General features: G+C 40.7%; 1 protein-coding gene across 2 annotated transcripts; it reads right to left on the reverse strand.

Moving 5' to 3' along the window:
- Positions 1-1,180: 1,180 nt before the first annotated feature.
- Positions 1,181-10,545, reverse strand: LOC140773494 (RNA-binding protein 208-like). 2 transcript variants are annotated; one of them, XM_073116086.1, is made up of 12 exons: positions 10,210-10,545; positions 6,426-6,487; positions 6,013-6,115; positions 3,830-3,906; positions 3,682-3,743; positions 3,482-3,569; positions 3,234-3,309; positions 2,889-2,919; positions 2,653-2,775; positions 2,477-2,556; positions 2,079-2,252; positions 1,181-1,950 (listed from the first exon to the last, which is right to left on the reverse strand). In XM_073116086.1, exons 1-12 carry the CDS (start codon positions 10,318-10,320, stop codon positions 1,660-1,662), a joined length of 1,278 nt encoding a protein of 425 aa, XP_072972187.1. In that variant the 5' UTR covers positions 10,321-10,545; the 3' UTR covers positions 1,181-1,659. The 2 variants fall into 2 exon arrangements, with proteins under 2 accessions (XP_072972187.1, XP_072972186.1); XM_073116085.1 differs by having other exon boundaries at positions 2,477-2,559.
- Positions 10,546-18,089: the final 7,544 nt, after the last annotated feature.

An 18,089-nucleotide genomic window follows, 5' to 3' on the forward strand; every position in this document is an offset into this window, starting at 1 on the left:
GCATGAAAGATAACTAAAATAACTTCATATTAAGCTCATTAAACTCGGCCCAATAAAATATAATATTTTTTTTATATTTAAAAGATAACTAAAATAACTTCATATTAAGCTCATTAAATTCGGCCCAATAAAATATAATATTTTTTTTATATTTAACTCATTATATTAGACCCATTATACTCAACTCAAGTCCGATATCTAATGAACTAGTAGATGGTAATGGGTTAGAATATTTTAGCCTGGCCCGAGTGATTAGTAGGTAGAGCTTTGAACAAATATTTAAGTCCGGTTGACCTAAACAGTCTGACCCAAACTCGGCCCAATCCGCCCGATGATCACCTCTACCTTTAAGGCAATGATCCTTGTGAATACACGCTCTTCTAACTTCTTTCCTTGAGGTGGGACCAATGCCAGGAAGACCCCTTCTCCCCCTATGGCAGGATTTTTAAACCGAAGCTCGCACCCTTGGCTTTAAGATCTCTCTTTATGAGATTCGACACCAACAAAGCTCACACTTCCCTTTGGCTTCTTCTATAAGCTTTGACTCCTCCACGTCCTATTAGGTTGTGCGGTCAGCTTTTCAAATATTTTTTGACAAATTTAACTTAGCCAAGCCTACTTATTCTAAAAAAAATTCAAATTAATGGTCAAAACTAACCTTAGAAGTTACAAGACACTATCCAAAGTTTTATCAAAGATAGTTGTGTTGACCAACATGAGGTGTGTCAACAATGTACCGACGTGTGGCCTAAGAGGTTCTGTACAACACCTCTCCTAAAATCAATTCGCTCATCGTCAAGCTTTTCTTTGCCTCACATATGTAACTTAAGTTTTTATTCACCCGCCTTGATTTGCTTGCGGTCTTCTTCCTCCTCGAACAAAGGGATCTACATCATGTCGGATGCAAAAGACATCTTCATCGATGAGACTCCAACATGCAAACGACGAGCAACAGTGAGACGGGTGACTCCTCTTTTTCGTTCCTTCTCTTGCAGTATGTCAACATGAGTAAAGATGAATAATCTTCCTCCTCTTTTTTCTTTTTTCCGTTCTTTATCTTTTGGGATGTCGGCAAGTGCCATTTTTGGGTATTACCTTTCTCAATCAATTGTAAAATCTCTAACTTATGATAATAACCAACAAACGACCATAATCGAGTATCACAAGCTACATTCCCAGATGTTTTAAGTCCATCTATTTGACCATAATAAGATACAAAAATATTACTCATGATCGGATTATTCAGAAAGATGAAAAAACAAAGTGTCGGGACTAGTGAACATACATAAATTATCAGCCACAATCATGACAATTGACAAGCAACCAAAAAAATAATAATAAAAAAAAGAAATAAGAAAAGGAAACACCAGACCCAGTATCAGAACTGCTCATAAGGAAACTAGAAACGATGCTCGGCCACAGGTTATTAGGTGATAATATGTTACACATACTAAAAGCATCATATCATCTAGCCACGTTAAGAATCCAAAATTTGGTCGAAAGAAAGGTGAACAATAAACAACAAGCACCAACGATATAACAAACAAGGGAAACATCAGGTCAGTCATTGTAAGGAACAGAACATTAATGACATCAAATGGAGGGAAGCGAAGGCCTAAATCAAGCAAGCCAACACCATTGATCGTGTCCTCCATGAACTTAGTTGTAATACATTAGCTGTTGAGCAGATGACTGGCTGGGATAGCCATCATATAATGCTTGGGATCCAGTGGAAAGGAGCCCTCCAGATACCTGGCTAGCAAGGCCGTGCTGTCCAGCCATTGGTCCTGCCAAAGCCTGGCTTAGTGCAAGCTGCCGCTGATAGGCCAAAAGCTCTGCAGCTGTATAACCTAAGAGGCTTTGTGTTGGTAAAACCTGAAAAGGTGGAACTGGGGGTGGCAACGGGTTAGAAACTGTGCCTGGTGGAGTTGGCTTGGTACCCCATGAACACTGCAAAGCACATGCCATGGTTGAAACTGTTAATGAGCAAGGAGACAAATGCAAGCCATGTAAACCCAAATAATTAGATAACACTGGGCACAAACAGTGAAATATACGGTTAAGACTTAAAAGCATACTTTCATTGATTTTCCACAAACAATTCTTCCATTGGCCATTTGAATAGCTAAAGCAGCTTCCTCATGGGTGTGGTATCTCACAAAGCCAAATCCTTTATCCCTCTGTATTCGCACTTCCTCAATTACACCAGCCCCGAGAATGTGAAATTGGCGATGAAGCTCAGCTTGTGTCACCTGTGTAAAATTACTAGTAGGTGAGTAAGAGAATTTCTGAACCATACAACTACTTGTCACTCTTGGAAGAAAGAGAATTTCTGAACCATAAAACTACTTGTCATTCTTAGGAGATCTTTTAATATATCACATGCTTCCTAAATTTAAAAGATCTCAGAGACACAAGAAAAGGTGCGTCTCACAGAGTAAATAAAAGATAATCAATCTTATGATCTGTCTTTTACCTCGTGAGCCAAATTACCAACATACACAGTAGTGTAGGCAGGATTGTTCTCAGGGGACTCGTCATTTGAGTTGTCCTGACCTTCTGTCACAGGAAAAACAGATTAGCCATATATACAAGTACCCCAAAGTAGCATAGAGGTCCTCCAAAGGAAATGCCCATTGAACAATCACTAACCTGCATTACCAGAACTTCCATTTGTCAATACAACTGCATTATGATTCTCGATATCTTGTTTGTCTTCTCCTGTGTTCTTGGTTGCCCAATTACATCGTATTTGTCTATTTCCAAGCCATTTTCCTATCAATGAAAAGAACATACTATCATCTAGATACTATTCAACAAAGGAAATTTTGAGGTGTCAAAGCCAGTAACCACAAAACAACAAAATGCTGGATGTTTTGCAATCTTACCAGTCATTTCATTTATAGCATTCTGAGCATCCTGTGACCAAAAAGTGGATTAAAAAAAAAAGAAAACAATAAATAATAAGTATATTGGCATCAACAAGTCAAAAATAATCTTACTTTTCATGTCTTTAAAAATTTAGTAGCATGGTGGAAGAAAACTTGTGATCAGATTACAGGTTGAAAAATGAAATAGTCACACCCAAATTAACAATTACTTAGTGAAGTCCAGTATTGTTCTAATGTCTAAAACCGGGATAAACAGAAATCCGCTATGGCTGGCAACAGTTGCATCAGAACAGAAAAAGAAAGAAGTACAAAACAAAAGGTACCAGTTTACTGGTCATGTACCTGTTGACTACGGAAGGAAACGAAGCCAAAACCTCTGGAGCGTCCAGTTTTGTTATCCCACATAACTCGTGCATCACTAGGTCATATAGAACTTAAATTATAAAAAATTGACTATCATAATATAAAACTTTAGAACAAACGTCACTAGGTTAAAGTAAAAGGTTAGAAATGCCATTTCAGAAACTCTTTTATGCTGGTACACACTTAATTACAGATGCTAGAAGGTATCAAAAGAATAAGGAACTCACGAACAATTATTGTATACTGAGAAACAGGCATAAAGAGTTGCATCGGTAACCTCAGGACTTAAATCACCAACAAAAATATGGAAATGTCCTGATAAGAGAAATTGAAATGTTAACCAAGGAAAAGACATACCTTACATTAGAAGTGGGTGGATAAAGATCAAATCAAGAATTAATGGAATAAGAAGTTTAAAGATTATTACCAGATGTATCTTCCCTTTGGCCACTCGCATATGCCCAATTTACTTTAATTGCCTGACCATATCTGCAATAATTGGATTTACCGGCAGATGAGAAACTGAGAAGAATAACAAAGAACAACAACAAAAATGAGAATTCTAGTTTTCTTACATGTGCCGTCCATGCAATGACACAATTGCTAGAGCTGCTGATCTCCGATCATGGAAGTCAACAAATCCAAAAGAGGACTGTAAGAAGAAAATTACATCTTAATGAACCCATCAAACAAATATCCCAGCCAGAAATTACAATTTTAGAAAGCATTGTCCATTATACCATCAATTGAGTGCTAAGTGCTGACTATATCAAATCAAGATATAAGCAGTAAAGTTTCACAAGTTCAGTCAGTTTCTGCAAAAATATTGTGCTCTGATGATTCCGATCAACTAAGAAATGTAAGACAGAATTTATATGTTTCACTCATTAGACCATCAGCAGAAATATAATCAGTTCAGTGAGTATCTCATTAGATTCTGTAGCACAGTTTGCTAAGCATTACAAAAGAGTGTAATTTTTGATATTTATCACATATATTAGTGTCCTAAATTCATACAAGTTTACCAGGTGGAATTTGTCAAGTCCACAAAGTTCTATAAAACAGATATAAATTGCAGCTAGGACATGTATAGTTTCAGGAATTACCAGATTTTCCATTTTCAAAAAAAACTTTGTAGCCAAGTGGCTATTTGTCTGCCGTCAAGAAAAACATCTCTGGTGATGAAGTAAGGCTGCATGCATCTTGCCCTTCCTAAATCTCGCATTGAAGGGAGCATTGTGCAACCTTTACTGCATAGCCTACACTTAACCACATGGGTTTGATGGCTCTACCTGCCTAATGTGCCACAGATTTCATAGCAAGCTTGTCAAGGACTTTGGCACCATCCCTAAAGGGTTGATGTTAGGTTGAAACTCAAAAACAAAATAACTAAAATTCAAACTTCTTAATTTCTGCAAATTGGATATTTATTTTCCCACATAATCCCTCTACAGAATATGCACCAAGCACCTTGTCTACCTTCAAATTGCAACCACCTTTTAGTATATATGGATAGATGACTTATCTATTGAAAAAACTAAGTTCAAAAGTACAGGAAATTGAAAATTTGACTAAAGGACTCACTAGTAAACACAATTCCATGAAGCAAGTGAAAGAAAGGACTCATTGGGGTGCTTGGGACATCACTAGTTTAAACTATGGAAGATAATATTAGATAAGGACTTGGTTTGGATCATGTCTTCTTTAATCTATCTTATATTCTCCAACAAATGGACTTTCCACTAGTAATACCTTTTCAAGTTGCGAATCTTTTCAGCCATCAATCTCTCTTCTGTAGCCTCAAATCCTGTTTATTGTTATCTAACATAACTCTTTATATCTAATGTAGTTAAAATAATAAAAATGGTAGTATGAGGAAAGAAAGATAGAGGGTACTCGGATACACACCCAAGGAGAGAAAAATAGGAGCATCCTAGGTTCTCAAATTCCCACCTCCAAGTATCCTTTCAAATCAAATTAATACAATAAGATAAAGACAAACAAGAGCGGGGGAGCATGACAATGTATCCACAAGATAAAATGAAAGTTGAGACAAAACCGGAACCATGGAATCCTAATAAAAAATAAATTCGTAAATTTTCATAATCAAAGTTAAATGTCTTCTGATTTCCTTTCTGCTCTGTATAAAAAGATGACTAGATAATACCATACCTAAATCAAAATAATCTACATCTGCCCAAACCCAATCAACTATTAAGCAGGGACTTGTTTTTTTTTTTATATAAGCCTACTTAAAATAAGATAATAATCAATCAAGATATCAAATTCTTAGCAAAATTTGTTTTCTGCTCACCTAAGATTCAAATTTTCTGAAAAAGGAGTTCAGTAAAGGATATTCTAAGAAGATTTAATATTCAGCACAATTGTAATCTCAAATTCCTTAAGAAAAGAAAATACCATAAATCTATTTTACATCAGTCACTTCTGTTGGTGCAAATCTCATCCTAAAATATTCTCCATCCTCTTATTCCATCATGTCATCATCACAATTTGATAAGACAAGATATCCTCAAAGAATAAATGGCTATATTATCCAACTGAACATTATCATCGGGCCATTTTCAAAAGCCATGCTTAAACATATGCAAGGGGCGATAAAGGCTACAAAGTGGAAGATGTTCCACAAGTTCTCAATTCTTCTCTACAAATGCTAAGTACACAAATTTTAAGTGCGGTGATATAAATAACTTGACAGAATAACAAGAGAAAGAGCATGGATTTGATACATGAGACAGACCTTCTCTTTTCGAATGAGCTTACATCCTTCTAGTGGACCAACACCTTGAAAAACTTCAGCAAGAAGGCTCTCAGTAACATTTGGATGGATATTGCCCACATACCTAGTTATCATTGTAACAAAATAGTTAAGAAGAAAATGAAAGAACAATTGAAGACTTCTTTGTTCTGCCACATTCATCATGAATCCACTATTTATTGGAATGGAAAGTAATTAAGAAGATTAGATTGCTCTAACGATACAGAGAAAGCTACTTCCACTCATAAAGTGTTAGAATTAAAGAATATATATTTTCTTTTTCATAAAAGTCTTTTTATTTTTCTTTTTACAAGATTGAGCTGAAGTGCAAAATGGATGGACAAAAACTGCAAAAGGGGGAAAAGAAGGGAAAAAAAAAAACTAAATGCACTCACACACTGCGGCAGGTAGATGGATCAAACCCAGGGGGAAGATTGCCACTTGGAACAGGCTCCATCTGCAAAACGTTAAAGTAAAAAAGAAGAAATAAAAAAACAAATCCTAGAGGATCTATAGACTGGCCCTAGGAAAGGGAAAATAAGAAAAGGGCCCTATAGCACTTTGCTTTCAGTTCCTAACTAACTAAAATTATCTACAGCGAATAAATAGAAAATAAAGGGAATGACACCTGCTTATCTCGAGCTAATGAATTCCACATACTCAAATCTCATTCTTACAGTTTGGAGTCATGGAAAAAATTTGGAGGAATCAGGAAACAAAATAATATTAGTATCAATGTGCATTAGCAAAAGGTGTACCACCTCCAAAAACCACCCAGTGGAAAGAAAGAAGAAGATGACACTATCATGACCATCAGCAATTTCTAGCTGAAAAGACATAAAATTATTTTGAAATAACTATACATGTTATATAGAGGTGTACATGAATGCTTTCATCCAATTTCTTCTCATTCATACTTCAAGAAAAAGTGAAAATTTCTTTGCATCAACAACACAAATTGCATAATTACCCATTAGAAATTATACATGAACCTTCTGATTCTCTCGTACTACTCAAACAACGGTGTTTAAAGAAGGCCAATCCACAAACGGAAGCATACTAAAATTGTAGTGTTCCCTCTACAGGTGTAAATGAGCCGAGCTTGAGCCGGTTGGGCTTAGCTCCGCTTGGCCCAAAATTAATATAACTTTAGCTCCAGCTTGGCTCGAGATCAAGAGAAGCTCAATAATATAAGCTCAGCTCAGCTTGCCAAAATATCGAGCTAGCTCAAATCGGCTCAATCGACTCGATCCAAAAACCTAATAACACACTATTGTTATTAGGTTTGGGGCCTTTCACACTCTTTCATCCCTTTTGATTTCTCTTTAGATTGAGGTGATTGATTTATATAGAATATACTTCATATTTCAGAAAGCAAAGGGAAATTTTGATTTTTCCCAAAGTTATTTGCCCTAAACTTACAAGATCCAAAAAATAATAATAATAAATAATGAGATTAGAATCATTTGAAATATCAAGATCAAGATCAGCCTTCTGAGTAAACGATACATATCGGTCGTATTCGCCGTATCAGTCGCCTGAATCGAATCAAACTTTTTAGTTACAGAAAATTTTAAATATTATTTAAAAATGCAGGAAAACTTCTAAAAATTTAGAAAAAAGTTTATCAAAAATAAGGAAATAAAGAAAGAAAGACTATGGTGTACCGGAGTTCATAAGAGTTCGCCGGAGCTAGAGATCTCCGTAAGAAAACAAATGGTTATATGGTAAAGAGAGAAAAAAAAAGAGTAATAGAGAGAGTGAGAAGAAAGAGTGAAAGAAAGAAAGAGAGAGAGAGAGAGAGTTTGGATTGGGACTTTCTATTGGCCCTTAACACATATTTTAAGGCCCTAAAAATATTCAAAGATTATTTTTTCGACATAACAAAACTATTCAATATACTAAAAGTACATTGGCTCCATATGGCATGTGCGAACATAATGTACCATGTCAAACTAAAGTCGACACACCCCGTTGCCTTTGGCACAACAATCCATATCTATGGTTCACAATGATCATAACATTTGATCTGAAAATTGGCTTTTCATATAACTTAAAGTGAGATCTAGAAATATCTTTAATTTTAGGTTTAATTATATTAACACCCTCTAATGACCCCCCCCCCCCGCCCCCCTATGTAAAACACTACAACCATGCACCCTAAACTAATCGAGCATCAAAATGTTGCCCTTCCTTTATACATCATCTCATTTTTTGACTAAAAATAGTCATAGATGTGATTTATGTATAAATTTTATGACAAATATGCCCTTAGAATATAAAATTACTTTAAATTAGGACAAAAATACCCTTCTTCTACCTTCCTTTTCCTTCTTCTTTCCTTATTCGTTCCTTCATTTCTCCTTCCTCCAACCCAGTCAAAAGCTTTTATCTTCGGTCAACCCCAACTCTTTTTCTTCATCAACTCCAACCCTAACCTAAATCCAAATCCTTCTTCTTCCTTAACTCTTACCCAAACCCTCCTTCCTCAATCCCAACTCAAACCCTCATTCCTCAATCCCAACTCAAACCTCTCAACCCCAATCTAAACCTAAATCTTTTTTTCTTCCTCAACTCTAACCCAAACCCTTCTTTTTTCTCAACCCTAACTTAAACCTAAACCCAAACATTTCTTCTTCCTAAACCCCAACTCCAACCTAAACCCAATCTCTTCTTTCTTAACCCAGCCCAAACTTAAACCCAATCAAATCACATCTAAGTAATTAACAATGAAGTATAAAACGGATATTTGCATTATCTCTAATAATAACTAATAAAAATGCAGAATAATGCCACGTGGACAGGGAGAAAAGAATAATTTACTATTTTTCATTAATATCGTCCACTCCGTTACACCCCCTGTTAGTTTAGGGGGTCTAGTTGTAGCATTTTAAACAACAGGGGGTCCTCCATATTAGCCAATAGTCTAGAGGGTGCTAATGTAATTAAATCTTAATTCTCTAATTAGAATGAAATTAGCAAAATTGAGACAGAATTTCACCACCCTTAGGTAGGCTTATTTACAATCCAATCACATTATTCACCGATCACTTATTATAACGATTAGGAAAATTTTAAATGACACCCTATTTTCTTCATCACATTTTTTATTAACACCTAGTCTCTTGAGGATTTTATAACTCCATCTCTTTTTTTTTTCCTATATTTTCTATCTAACACACTATTGTTATTTTGACTAATTGTCACTAACCATGGCCTATGGTTTATGTAATTCTACCGATTAAATTACTAAAATTCACTTGGAAAATTTTCTGAACTAGACACAAACTGACCAAACTCTTTCTACATCATATCCCACACTAGCCCACTCTACCAAATCAAAAATCTTATCTGAGATCTAATCACCTTATCCTACCTCATCAAATCAAAACCCCTGCTCCATTATTTGATATTTTTCTTCAAAGTCTAATTCAATCTCTTTCCCTAAATTGTTTAACCCACCGAAAATGGGAAAGATATAAGCCCATAAATGATATAGAGAATAGAGAAAAGGGTTTTTAGGTTCTTAAAAAATTAGCCTTAGTATTCTAATAGAATATTCCTTGGTTAATATCCCTCATGATAGTGGTCTTCTCTAATCTGCCCTGGTTAATGTGATCCCACCCAATTTGAGGATTGAAATATGGCTGATATCATGTTTTGGTAGAAGTACTATACATTAATTCCGAAGAAGAGAAATCAAGAACCATATGCAAACTTTTTGCTTGGAGGCACCATCAAACGAGGGTTATCAGAAGCTTCCAACTTGTGTATAATCAAGTCCAACATTCAAGATGAAGCAAAATGCCACAAACAACACAACCAAAACTGGCAATATATTCACATTAACACAGCGTTATACCGTTATAGCTACTCCTGCATATTTAGGATAAATGCTGTGTAACAAAATAATTCTTGAAATACGAGAATTTGATGGGATCATGGGATGAAAATGTATCGGCAAATAAAAACTAATAAAAGTCATACACGCCAACAAACTTAAACTATTTGAAACTACTAAGAATAAAAGATACAACGCCAACTATGGCAACATCAGTCATGATTTCGTTCGAACATAACCCATCATAAGATAGTAACTCGAAGCCATAAACGAGTAAACATCTCTAATGCAAATATCCAAAAAGAGGCAGCAAGAAGTGATGGACAAAATGTTCGAACCTGAGACATGGCCGCAGCCAGGACACCGGAATTGTACAGCTGTTGCTGCTGCTGAAGCAACGCCTGCTGCATTAGGGCTTGCTGCTGCTGCTGCTTTAGCCTCTGGTTCATCTCCCAGCCCGACAAACCCTAGAAATGGCGATCGATGCAGCCGATGATCCAAGCGAGGGGGACCGTACCAAACCGCAGATCCGATCGAAAGGCGAAGGAATTGAAGCGATCCGACCACGATCGAGAAGTCACGATCTCGAAACACCAGCGAGAGGATCGAGGAAGAGTCCGCTCTGATACAAGAGGAGTGAGTAGGAAGGATGAGGGCGTTGGAGAAGAAAACGAAGGAGAGAAGAGGTACTGGACAATGGCTTTATAAATGAACATAGGGGTAAAAATGGAACTTTCGGGGGCTGTAAAGGATCCATAATTTTACTGTATTAAATGACATTACCAATTAATTACTCGTGTATTTAATTTGTCTGATGAACGATTAACGCTATCTGGCTTTAGAGACGGCAATAAGATACGATCACTATTTAATGGGAAATTTACATTTAACAGAACCCACCCTCTCTTTTCGATATTTACAAGTCAAATTACGGAAAACACCCTGCTATCTTTTTTATTGAGATATAAAAAAATACTCTATTGTTAGATCTTTTAATTAAACTTAACTAAAATTTTAGATTAAGTTAACTATACTAAAATGCTAACAAAAATATCCTCACTCAAAATATATCTAACCTTATCCAACCCAACTTTACCAAAACTATATCAACCTTATCCAACCTAATTTGCTCTCTTGCTTCTTAGTCTATCGCATAAAATATAAATAATCTCATGCCCTAAAAGGGGAAAAAAAAACAGAGCAGAAGAAAGTAAGGCACTTTAATCTAATTTGCTCAGTTTCTCTGGCTCTGAGGTAAATCTAATACTAAGAATAATAAAAAAGGAAAATTATTTTCGTCATTTTTTTTATATAAAGCTTGATTTGTATATATTTATAATAAGGCCAATTCTAGAAATACCATGTTACCGACATATATTATTCTATTATTTAGTTGAATACTAAGTATAAAAAGTAATAATTATATTTAATGTGACGTAAAGTTGATATTAAAATATTAGAGAATAATAAATTTGTATTCGGAATTGGTGATATTTTATACTAAATGACGAAAATTCTGAATGTAAATTAGTAATAATATATATATATATATATATATATATATATATATATATATGTTTCTGATGCATAATATTTTTTATTATAATGCAGACTTAGAATCTTCCATATGTCTGCACTAGGACAAATGTGGACTTATGAATGCGTAGCAGTGCAGATATATAACCATGTAATGCATGGTTATATGGACATATAGTTATGTAGTATGTCGCAATGCAGACATATAGCTATGTAGTGTGTGATAGTGAAGATATATAGCTATGCAGTGTTTGTGTGTGGCAGTGCAAGCTTATATTCTTTATATTGTGTTGTAGTATAGATATCATAGTATATTTATATAACAAAACTACTTTACGAAAAAAAAGAGAGAGGAGAGATAAGGAATATCAACTGATGTGATATGTAACATATAAACGATATAGTAATTATCATTTATTATTAAATTATTATTTTTTAAGTTGTATAGAATAAAATAAATAAAAATGATGAATTAGTATACTAGAAAAAACTAAGTTATTATTTAATTACTACATAAAATAATGAGGCATATTCTAAACTAAAACTATTCATATTCCACAAGTGAACATGAGCTGAGGTGAGGTATTTAAAACATAAATAGGTTAAAAACCCCAACTATATCTACCAGATTTTTTTTTTTTTTTTTGAAATATGAGTTGGATTTAGCTAGCTTAACTCCCAGGTGGGGTTAAGGCATCAAAATTTAGGCAGTTAAAAAGATCGAGGGGAATGAGATCTTCCGATCCTAACAAGACGGCCTAAGACGTAGTCTTACTGCGTTTGGCCGCCTAGTCAGCCGCACAATTGACTTCTCTATATACATGTATGAGTCGATAGTTTGGAAAAGAGCTGAGCAAGGATTTGCACTCAGCAACTAGGTTTCGAAGTTTCCACGGGTAGCCGAGCTCCGCCTTCATGATCTACACCAGCTCTAGTGAATCTGTTTCTACCTCCACCGATCCTTGCCCCCTAGCTAGGGTCAGCCCGAGCCGTAGGGCCCTACTCTCGGCTAGTAACACCAAGTTCCCCGACGTGGGCTCTCAGGCTACCTACAGGAGTGCGCCATCTGCTAACCTGAGCACGGCTCCAGCTCCTGCTTGATAGTCGCCCGGCGAGTAGGCGCCATCCATGTTCACCTTGATCCAGCCGGGGGGTGGGGCTAACTATCTACATTTTTCCTTGGCCTAGTCGGCTTGATCTTCGACCGGGTTGGTTTGGCGTAGTCCCGAGCGAGTTGCACTGCTTTGCGCACCACCATTCTCACCTGGTCGTTTTCACCCCGGAAGACCCAAGCATTTCGTTGTTTCCACACCGTCCAAAGGGTTGCCGCGATGAGGGCCTTGCATGCAATGTCCTTTCCTCCATCGCTATCCCATTCCTAGCAGAGCTAGTTTGGTCCTACATGGTGCCCTTCATTGGATGTCCAACCCTGTTCACCTGCCAGCTGGGCCCAAACCTCCATCACATATCCGCATGAGAAGAATATGTGGTCTATGGTTTCCAAATGGATGCCACACAAGGCGCAATTCTCGTCAGGCCCGATTCGGAGCACATGCAGATAGGCCCGGGTGGGCAATCTACCCTAGTAGAGCTTCCATGTAAACATGCGAACTCTCGGCGCCAACGGGAGCTGCCACAGCACTTGCCAACCTTGCCATCTAGGCTGGCGGCAAGGCTGAAGGTAGGTGTAGATGGCCTTTGCTCGTGGCTCTCCTTCCTAGTGAGGCCACCAAATCCATCTATCCGGCTCTGTGGTTGGTATATTCAAGGCCATGGTAATTTCGAAGGCGAGGTCCGACCCTACATCGGTCACTAGTCTAGCACTTAGCCAACCTTTCCCTGGATCAGGTCGCTCACCATCAGCTTCTCGTCCAACAGACGAGGATGCATGCAGCGCGGTTGCCGAGACCATGGTATCTACTGCAGCTCGCGTTGAGCGACTGTTGCCCACCAGCTTGCGGCAGCCTTCTCGCATGGTTATGGCAGTCACGGTTAGGGCTCGCCATACCCAGGAGGCCTTGGGTGGCGTGTACGAATCCTATGGGTTTAGCACACCATATTTTGTCTTTAGGATGCGAAGCCATGGCTTATCTGCCTGATTCAACACTTGGAAGAGCAGCTTCCCGACGAGTGTCGTACGTGCCAATTTGAGCTTCCTTATGGCCAGGCCACCCTCTTCCTTAGGGCTCATAGCTGTATCCCAGCCAATGAGGTGCATACCGCATCCACTGCCATTGTCCCATAGGAAAGTTCGGGCTTTCTTGGTAATGGCTTCCAGGACTGAATCCGGCAGCCATGTGCTACCCATCCAGTATGTGGGTATCCCCAGCATCGTGGCGTTGATGAGCGTGAGCTTGCAGGCCGTCGAGAGGACTCCTCTTTTCCAACCCACTAGCTTCTTCGCAATGCGGTCGACTAAGTGGCTGTGTTCCCTCACCTTGATTCATTGGCCCGAGATTTGGACACCTAGGTAGTTGAAAGGCATGCAGGCTAGTCTTAATCCAAGTGAGTTGTAGATTGCTTCCTTCTCCTCTGGTTTGATCCTCTACGGTGGAAAAGCTCTGATTTTTCGAGGTTGACCTTTGGTTTGTTAATCGGGAGTACTCCTCCAGGCAGTCTAGGACTGTTGATGCGGTGAGGGGTGTAGCTTGGGCTGTGACTAGTAGATCATCCGCATATAGCATATAGGTTAGTTGGACGTCACCTGCTCTGAACCCAGAGAGCTAGCAAGATGTTGTCTTCTCATTGAGTAGGCTCATCAGATTTTGGGAAACCAATATGAAGAGGTATGACGATAGTGGGTCGCCCAGCCGAAGGCCTCGGTGGGGCAGTAGCCACTTTGTCTGTGTTTCGTTGATCTAAAAAGCGAACCTCGATGAGGTAACACACGCCATGATCCAGTTGCACTACCGCTCGGGGAATCCCATTCTAGACAGCGTCTGTTGTACCGCAGTCCAGCTGATACGGTCGAAGGCTTTCTCCATATCGAGCTTGAGCATCAGCAACTATGGCTCACTTATGGTGTTATGCATCGAGTGTGCGATTTCCTGGGCCACAAGAGTGTTGTCTGAAATACTTCTACCGGCAATGAATGCCGCTTGCTCCGGCCCGACGAGCTGAGGTAGGAGGGCTTTCATGTGTTCTACTAAGATTTTAGAGATGATCTTGTAGCTGACATTGCACAGCGAGATTGGACGGAAGTCCTTTACCATTGTAGGGCTATCCTTCTTCGGTATTAAAGTCACTAGGGTTCTGCCCTAGTGGTGGGGCGTGGAGGCATGGCGGAAGAAATGACTTATGGCTTCGCAAAGGCCGTTGCCCATGGCATCCCAAAATTTGATGTATACTTCCGCCTACATACCGTCTGGACCTAGTGCTTTGCCCTGAGGGAGGTTCCACAATGCTTTTTTGATTTCTGCCCCTATGACGGTGATGTTGAGCTTCTCTACTTCTTCTGGCGATATCCTGTGCAGGGGCGGCCATTTGGTGTGTTGTGTTTCGTTGTTGCTAACTAGGCCCCAGAGCTTGCTGTAGAAGGCATGGAAGATCCCCTCCGCTTCTTTGTTTTGGACCCACCTTCCGTCGTCCTAGAAGATGCCGGAGATCCTATTGCGGTGCTCGCAGATCGTCATCGTGAGTTGGAAGAATTTGGAATTCCGATCGCCTTCTTGCACCCATTTGAGTCTCGATCTCTGCAGCCATTTTGTATTGATCTGTCTACTGAGGGCAGACTTGTGGTTATGGAGGCTGCGGAGCCTATCGAGCCCTTCTACGGGGAGATTCCCGACGGCATCCAGTCGCTCAGATTTGTCTAACTCCTAGCAGACGTCTGCTAGTTTGGCTTCAAGGTCTCCCACTGCGACCCGGCTCCAATGCTTCATCTTTGCTTGGAATTAGCAGATCTTGTGTGTGAAAGCGTGCATGGGGTTGCCTCAGGTTCCTCCAGCCCACACTTCCCTCGCTATTTGCTCACTCTCCTTGTATTCGAGCTAGAGCAATTCATAGTGGAAGGGCCGCACTTTTGGAGAGTTTGTCCTCGGGGTCGACAATAGCAGTGGGGCATGGTTGGAGGCTGAGCGGTCGAGATGCCTGACTTTGGCCATGGGGTGCAGGCCTAGCCATTTGGTGTTTGCCAGCACTCAATCCAGCCTCACCCAGATGCGCCGACTCCCTGCCTGGTTATTGCACCAGGTGTAGGGCAGCCCATCGAAGCCGAGGTCGCATAACCCAGCTACTTCGATGAAGTCCGCAAAAGCTTTCCCCTTTGGCCCGAGCTCGATCGTTCCGCAGCTCTTCTTCTCATTGGTGCTGAGGTAGGCATTGAAGTCACCTGCCACCACCCAAGGGATGTCTATGACGACGGGTTGGAGGAGCTCGTCCCATAGGTATCGTTGTTTTCTTAGGCTGTTGCTTGCATAAACCATCGACATGAGCGTGGTGTTGCCGGTTTGGGATGTGAAAACTAGATACGCAGCATAGCGTGAGGTTTCTAGGACATCTACCCACCCCAGTTTGGTCTTCCACATTATGATGATCCCGCCAGAGCTTCCGACCGCAGGCACGGAGAACCAAGACCAACATCTCCCCACCGCTTTAGCCATCGTTGCGGCCTTGGCCCAGTCCACATGGGTTTCGAGTAGTACCAGGATTTCCATCCTGTGCTCCCGGTTGAGGTCACGACATCTATCCAAAACTTCTTTTTTCATGGCGCCCCTACAGTTCCATATCAAGGCTTTATTCATAAGTAAACTATTAAAGGTGAGGAGGGGTCCTAGTGCAACCTGCCTCTCTTGGAGATAGGTGCTCTTTCCATGCCTTCTGTAGGCTCGACAACGTTGCCGTCCATCTCCATGGACACAGCTTCAGTATGCGTGGCCGTGGACGGGACCACCAGAGCCAGTTGCATGTTGGTCTCATCCTCGTCCATGCTGCATTCACCATCTTGTTGCTGGGCTGGTAGGAGTGCTTGCTGGACAGTCAGCACCAATCCGTCTTGGCTCGCTTGAGAGATGAGGTCCTTGGAGGCTTTCGGCTTGGTCCTAAAAGTCGCCATTCCATCTTGGTAGATCTCTAGCGAGTATGTAGACGTAGACTTCGGCATAGGCGTCGGTCTCCTAATGGTTTTGACGTACACGGAGCGGGCGGCCCCTGCATGGCCTGAGCCAAGGCGAATGTCAATCCCATTTATGGTAGCCACTTGGGTAGTCACCTCGTCTGCATGTAAGTCTGCTGCTTCTCCCCCTTTGCTGTCGCTTCCTATTAATTGGTCATTCCACGTGTCGTGTGTAGGTTCCTCTACGATGGTTGCTTCTATGCTTGGTGCAATATCACCCTCGTTCCTGCCTTTGAATGTTTGCTTGGGCGCCACTCTTTGTGAGCTTCCATGGCATGAGGTGCTGTTCTCCCCTACCTTTGCCTTACCTCTATCCTCTCCTTGGTGTACCGCTCCTTCTTTGGAGTGCGAGCTGCTGTGCTCGCGGGTTAGCGGCACGACAACCCTCTTTCTGTTTGTTCGCGGGCTGCCATTAGGTACTTTCCTCCTGACCTCTTGGTGGTGTTTTGGGTAGGTTGATAGAGCATGCTGGCTGGGTGTCCAACCGTACAGCCTTTTGCCATCGCCTGATCTCCCTTGGGTCTTGGTTGGCTGTGCTATTCGGGTGCAGCCAGGGCGGGATGTGCCGCCTCCTCCTTGGGTTTTGGTGGGCTTGCTCGTGGCCTCCTGTTGGCCTTCCTTTGGACCGTTAGCCATGGACCATATACTGAGCTAGCCTCTACCGCTTCTGTTTCTTCTGGACTGTTACTTTCATCCTTTTTGACCTCTTCATTAGCTGCCTGATCTTGACCTTTTCCCTTGGGTGCCTTCTCTTCCTTGCTAGGCTCCTTGCACAGCCCTTCTTTGTGACCTATCCTGCCACACTGGTAACAGATGGCTGGGATGCTCTCGTAGATGATTGTTTGTTCCAGCTCGTCCTCTTTTGGGACAAGCCATACAACTGTTTTTAGCGGCTGCGAGAGGTCGATGTCTATGCATACACGAGCAAAATGGCTTCTGGTGTGATCTATAGTTGTCTCATCCACTCCAAGGGGTTTTTCAAAGTAAGCTGCAACCTGAATGATGGCTTTTAACTCCCAATATTCCTTAGGGAGGTTATGGAATTGGACCCAGATAGGAGCAGTGGCAAACGCTGCTAAGGATGGTCTGAAATTGTTCTGCCATGGAATCAGTTTCAAGACTTTCCCGGTGATCGTACATGGGCTGTTTCTCAGCACATAGTCTATGTCTTCGTCCTTGTCGAACCGGAATGCATAGAATCCATTATCCATGTCAGAGACGGAGAATCCTGATATGCCTTGCCATAGTCTCGCTAGAATACTTTTGAGTCTTTCTAGAGGGAGTTCTCTACCCAAGAACTTCCCAAAAAGGGTTCGTTTCCACTTTTCCCTGCACCTTGCCAGCACCTCTGGGTCGACAATGACACAGTCGGTCGTTTGTTGCTTGCGTTTGGCAAGTATTTCAGCCAGAATCCTCCCTTCAGTATCCTTTGGTTGCCTATTGCTGGCCGCTACAGAAGCCCAGGACCTGGGTGCCTTTGCTCTTTTCTTAGGGGCAGTTGTTCTTCCTTTTCTTTGGCTGGTTTGGACGCCGTTGCTCTTCTAAGGTGGACGTCTTCTCCCCCAAGCT

The sequence above is a fragment of the Typha angustifolia genome, chromosome 13 (assembly GCF_048772165.1).
Source record: "Typha angustifolia cultivar Huaian chromosome 13, ASM4877216v1, whole genome shotgun sequence".
NCBI lineage: Eukaryota > Viridiplantae > Streptophyta > Magnoliopsida > Poales > Typhaceae > Typha > Typha angustifolia.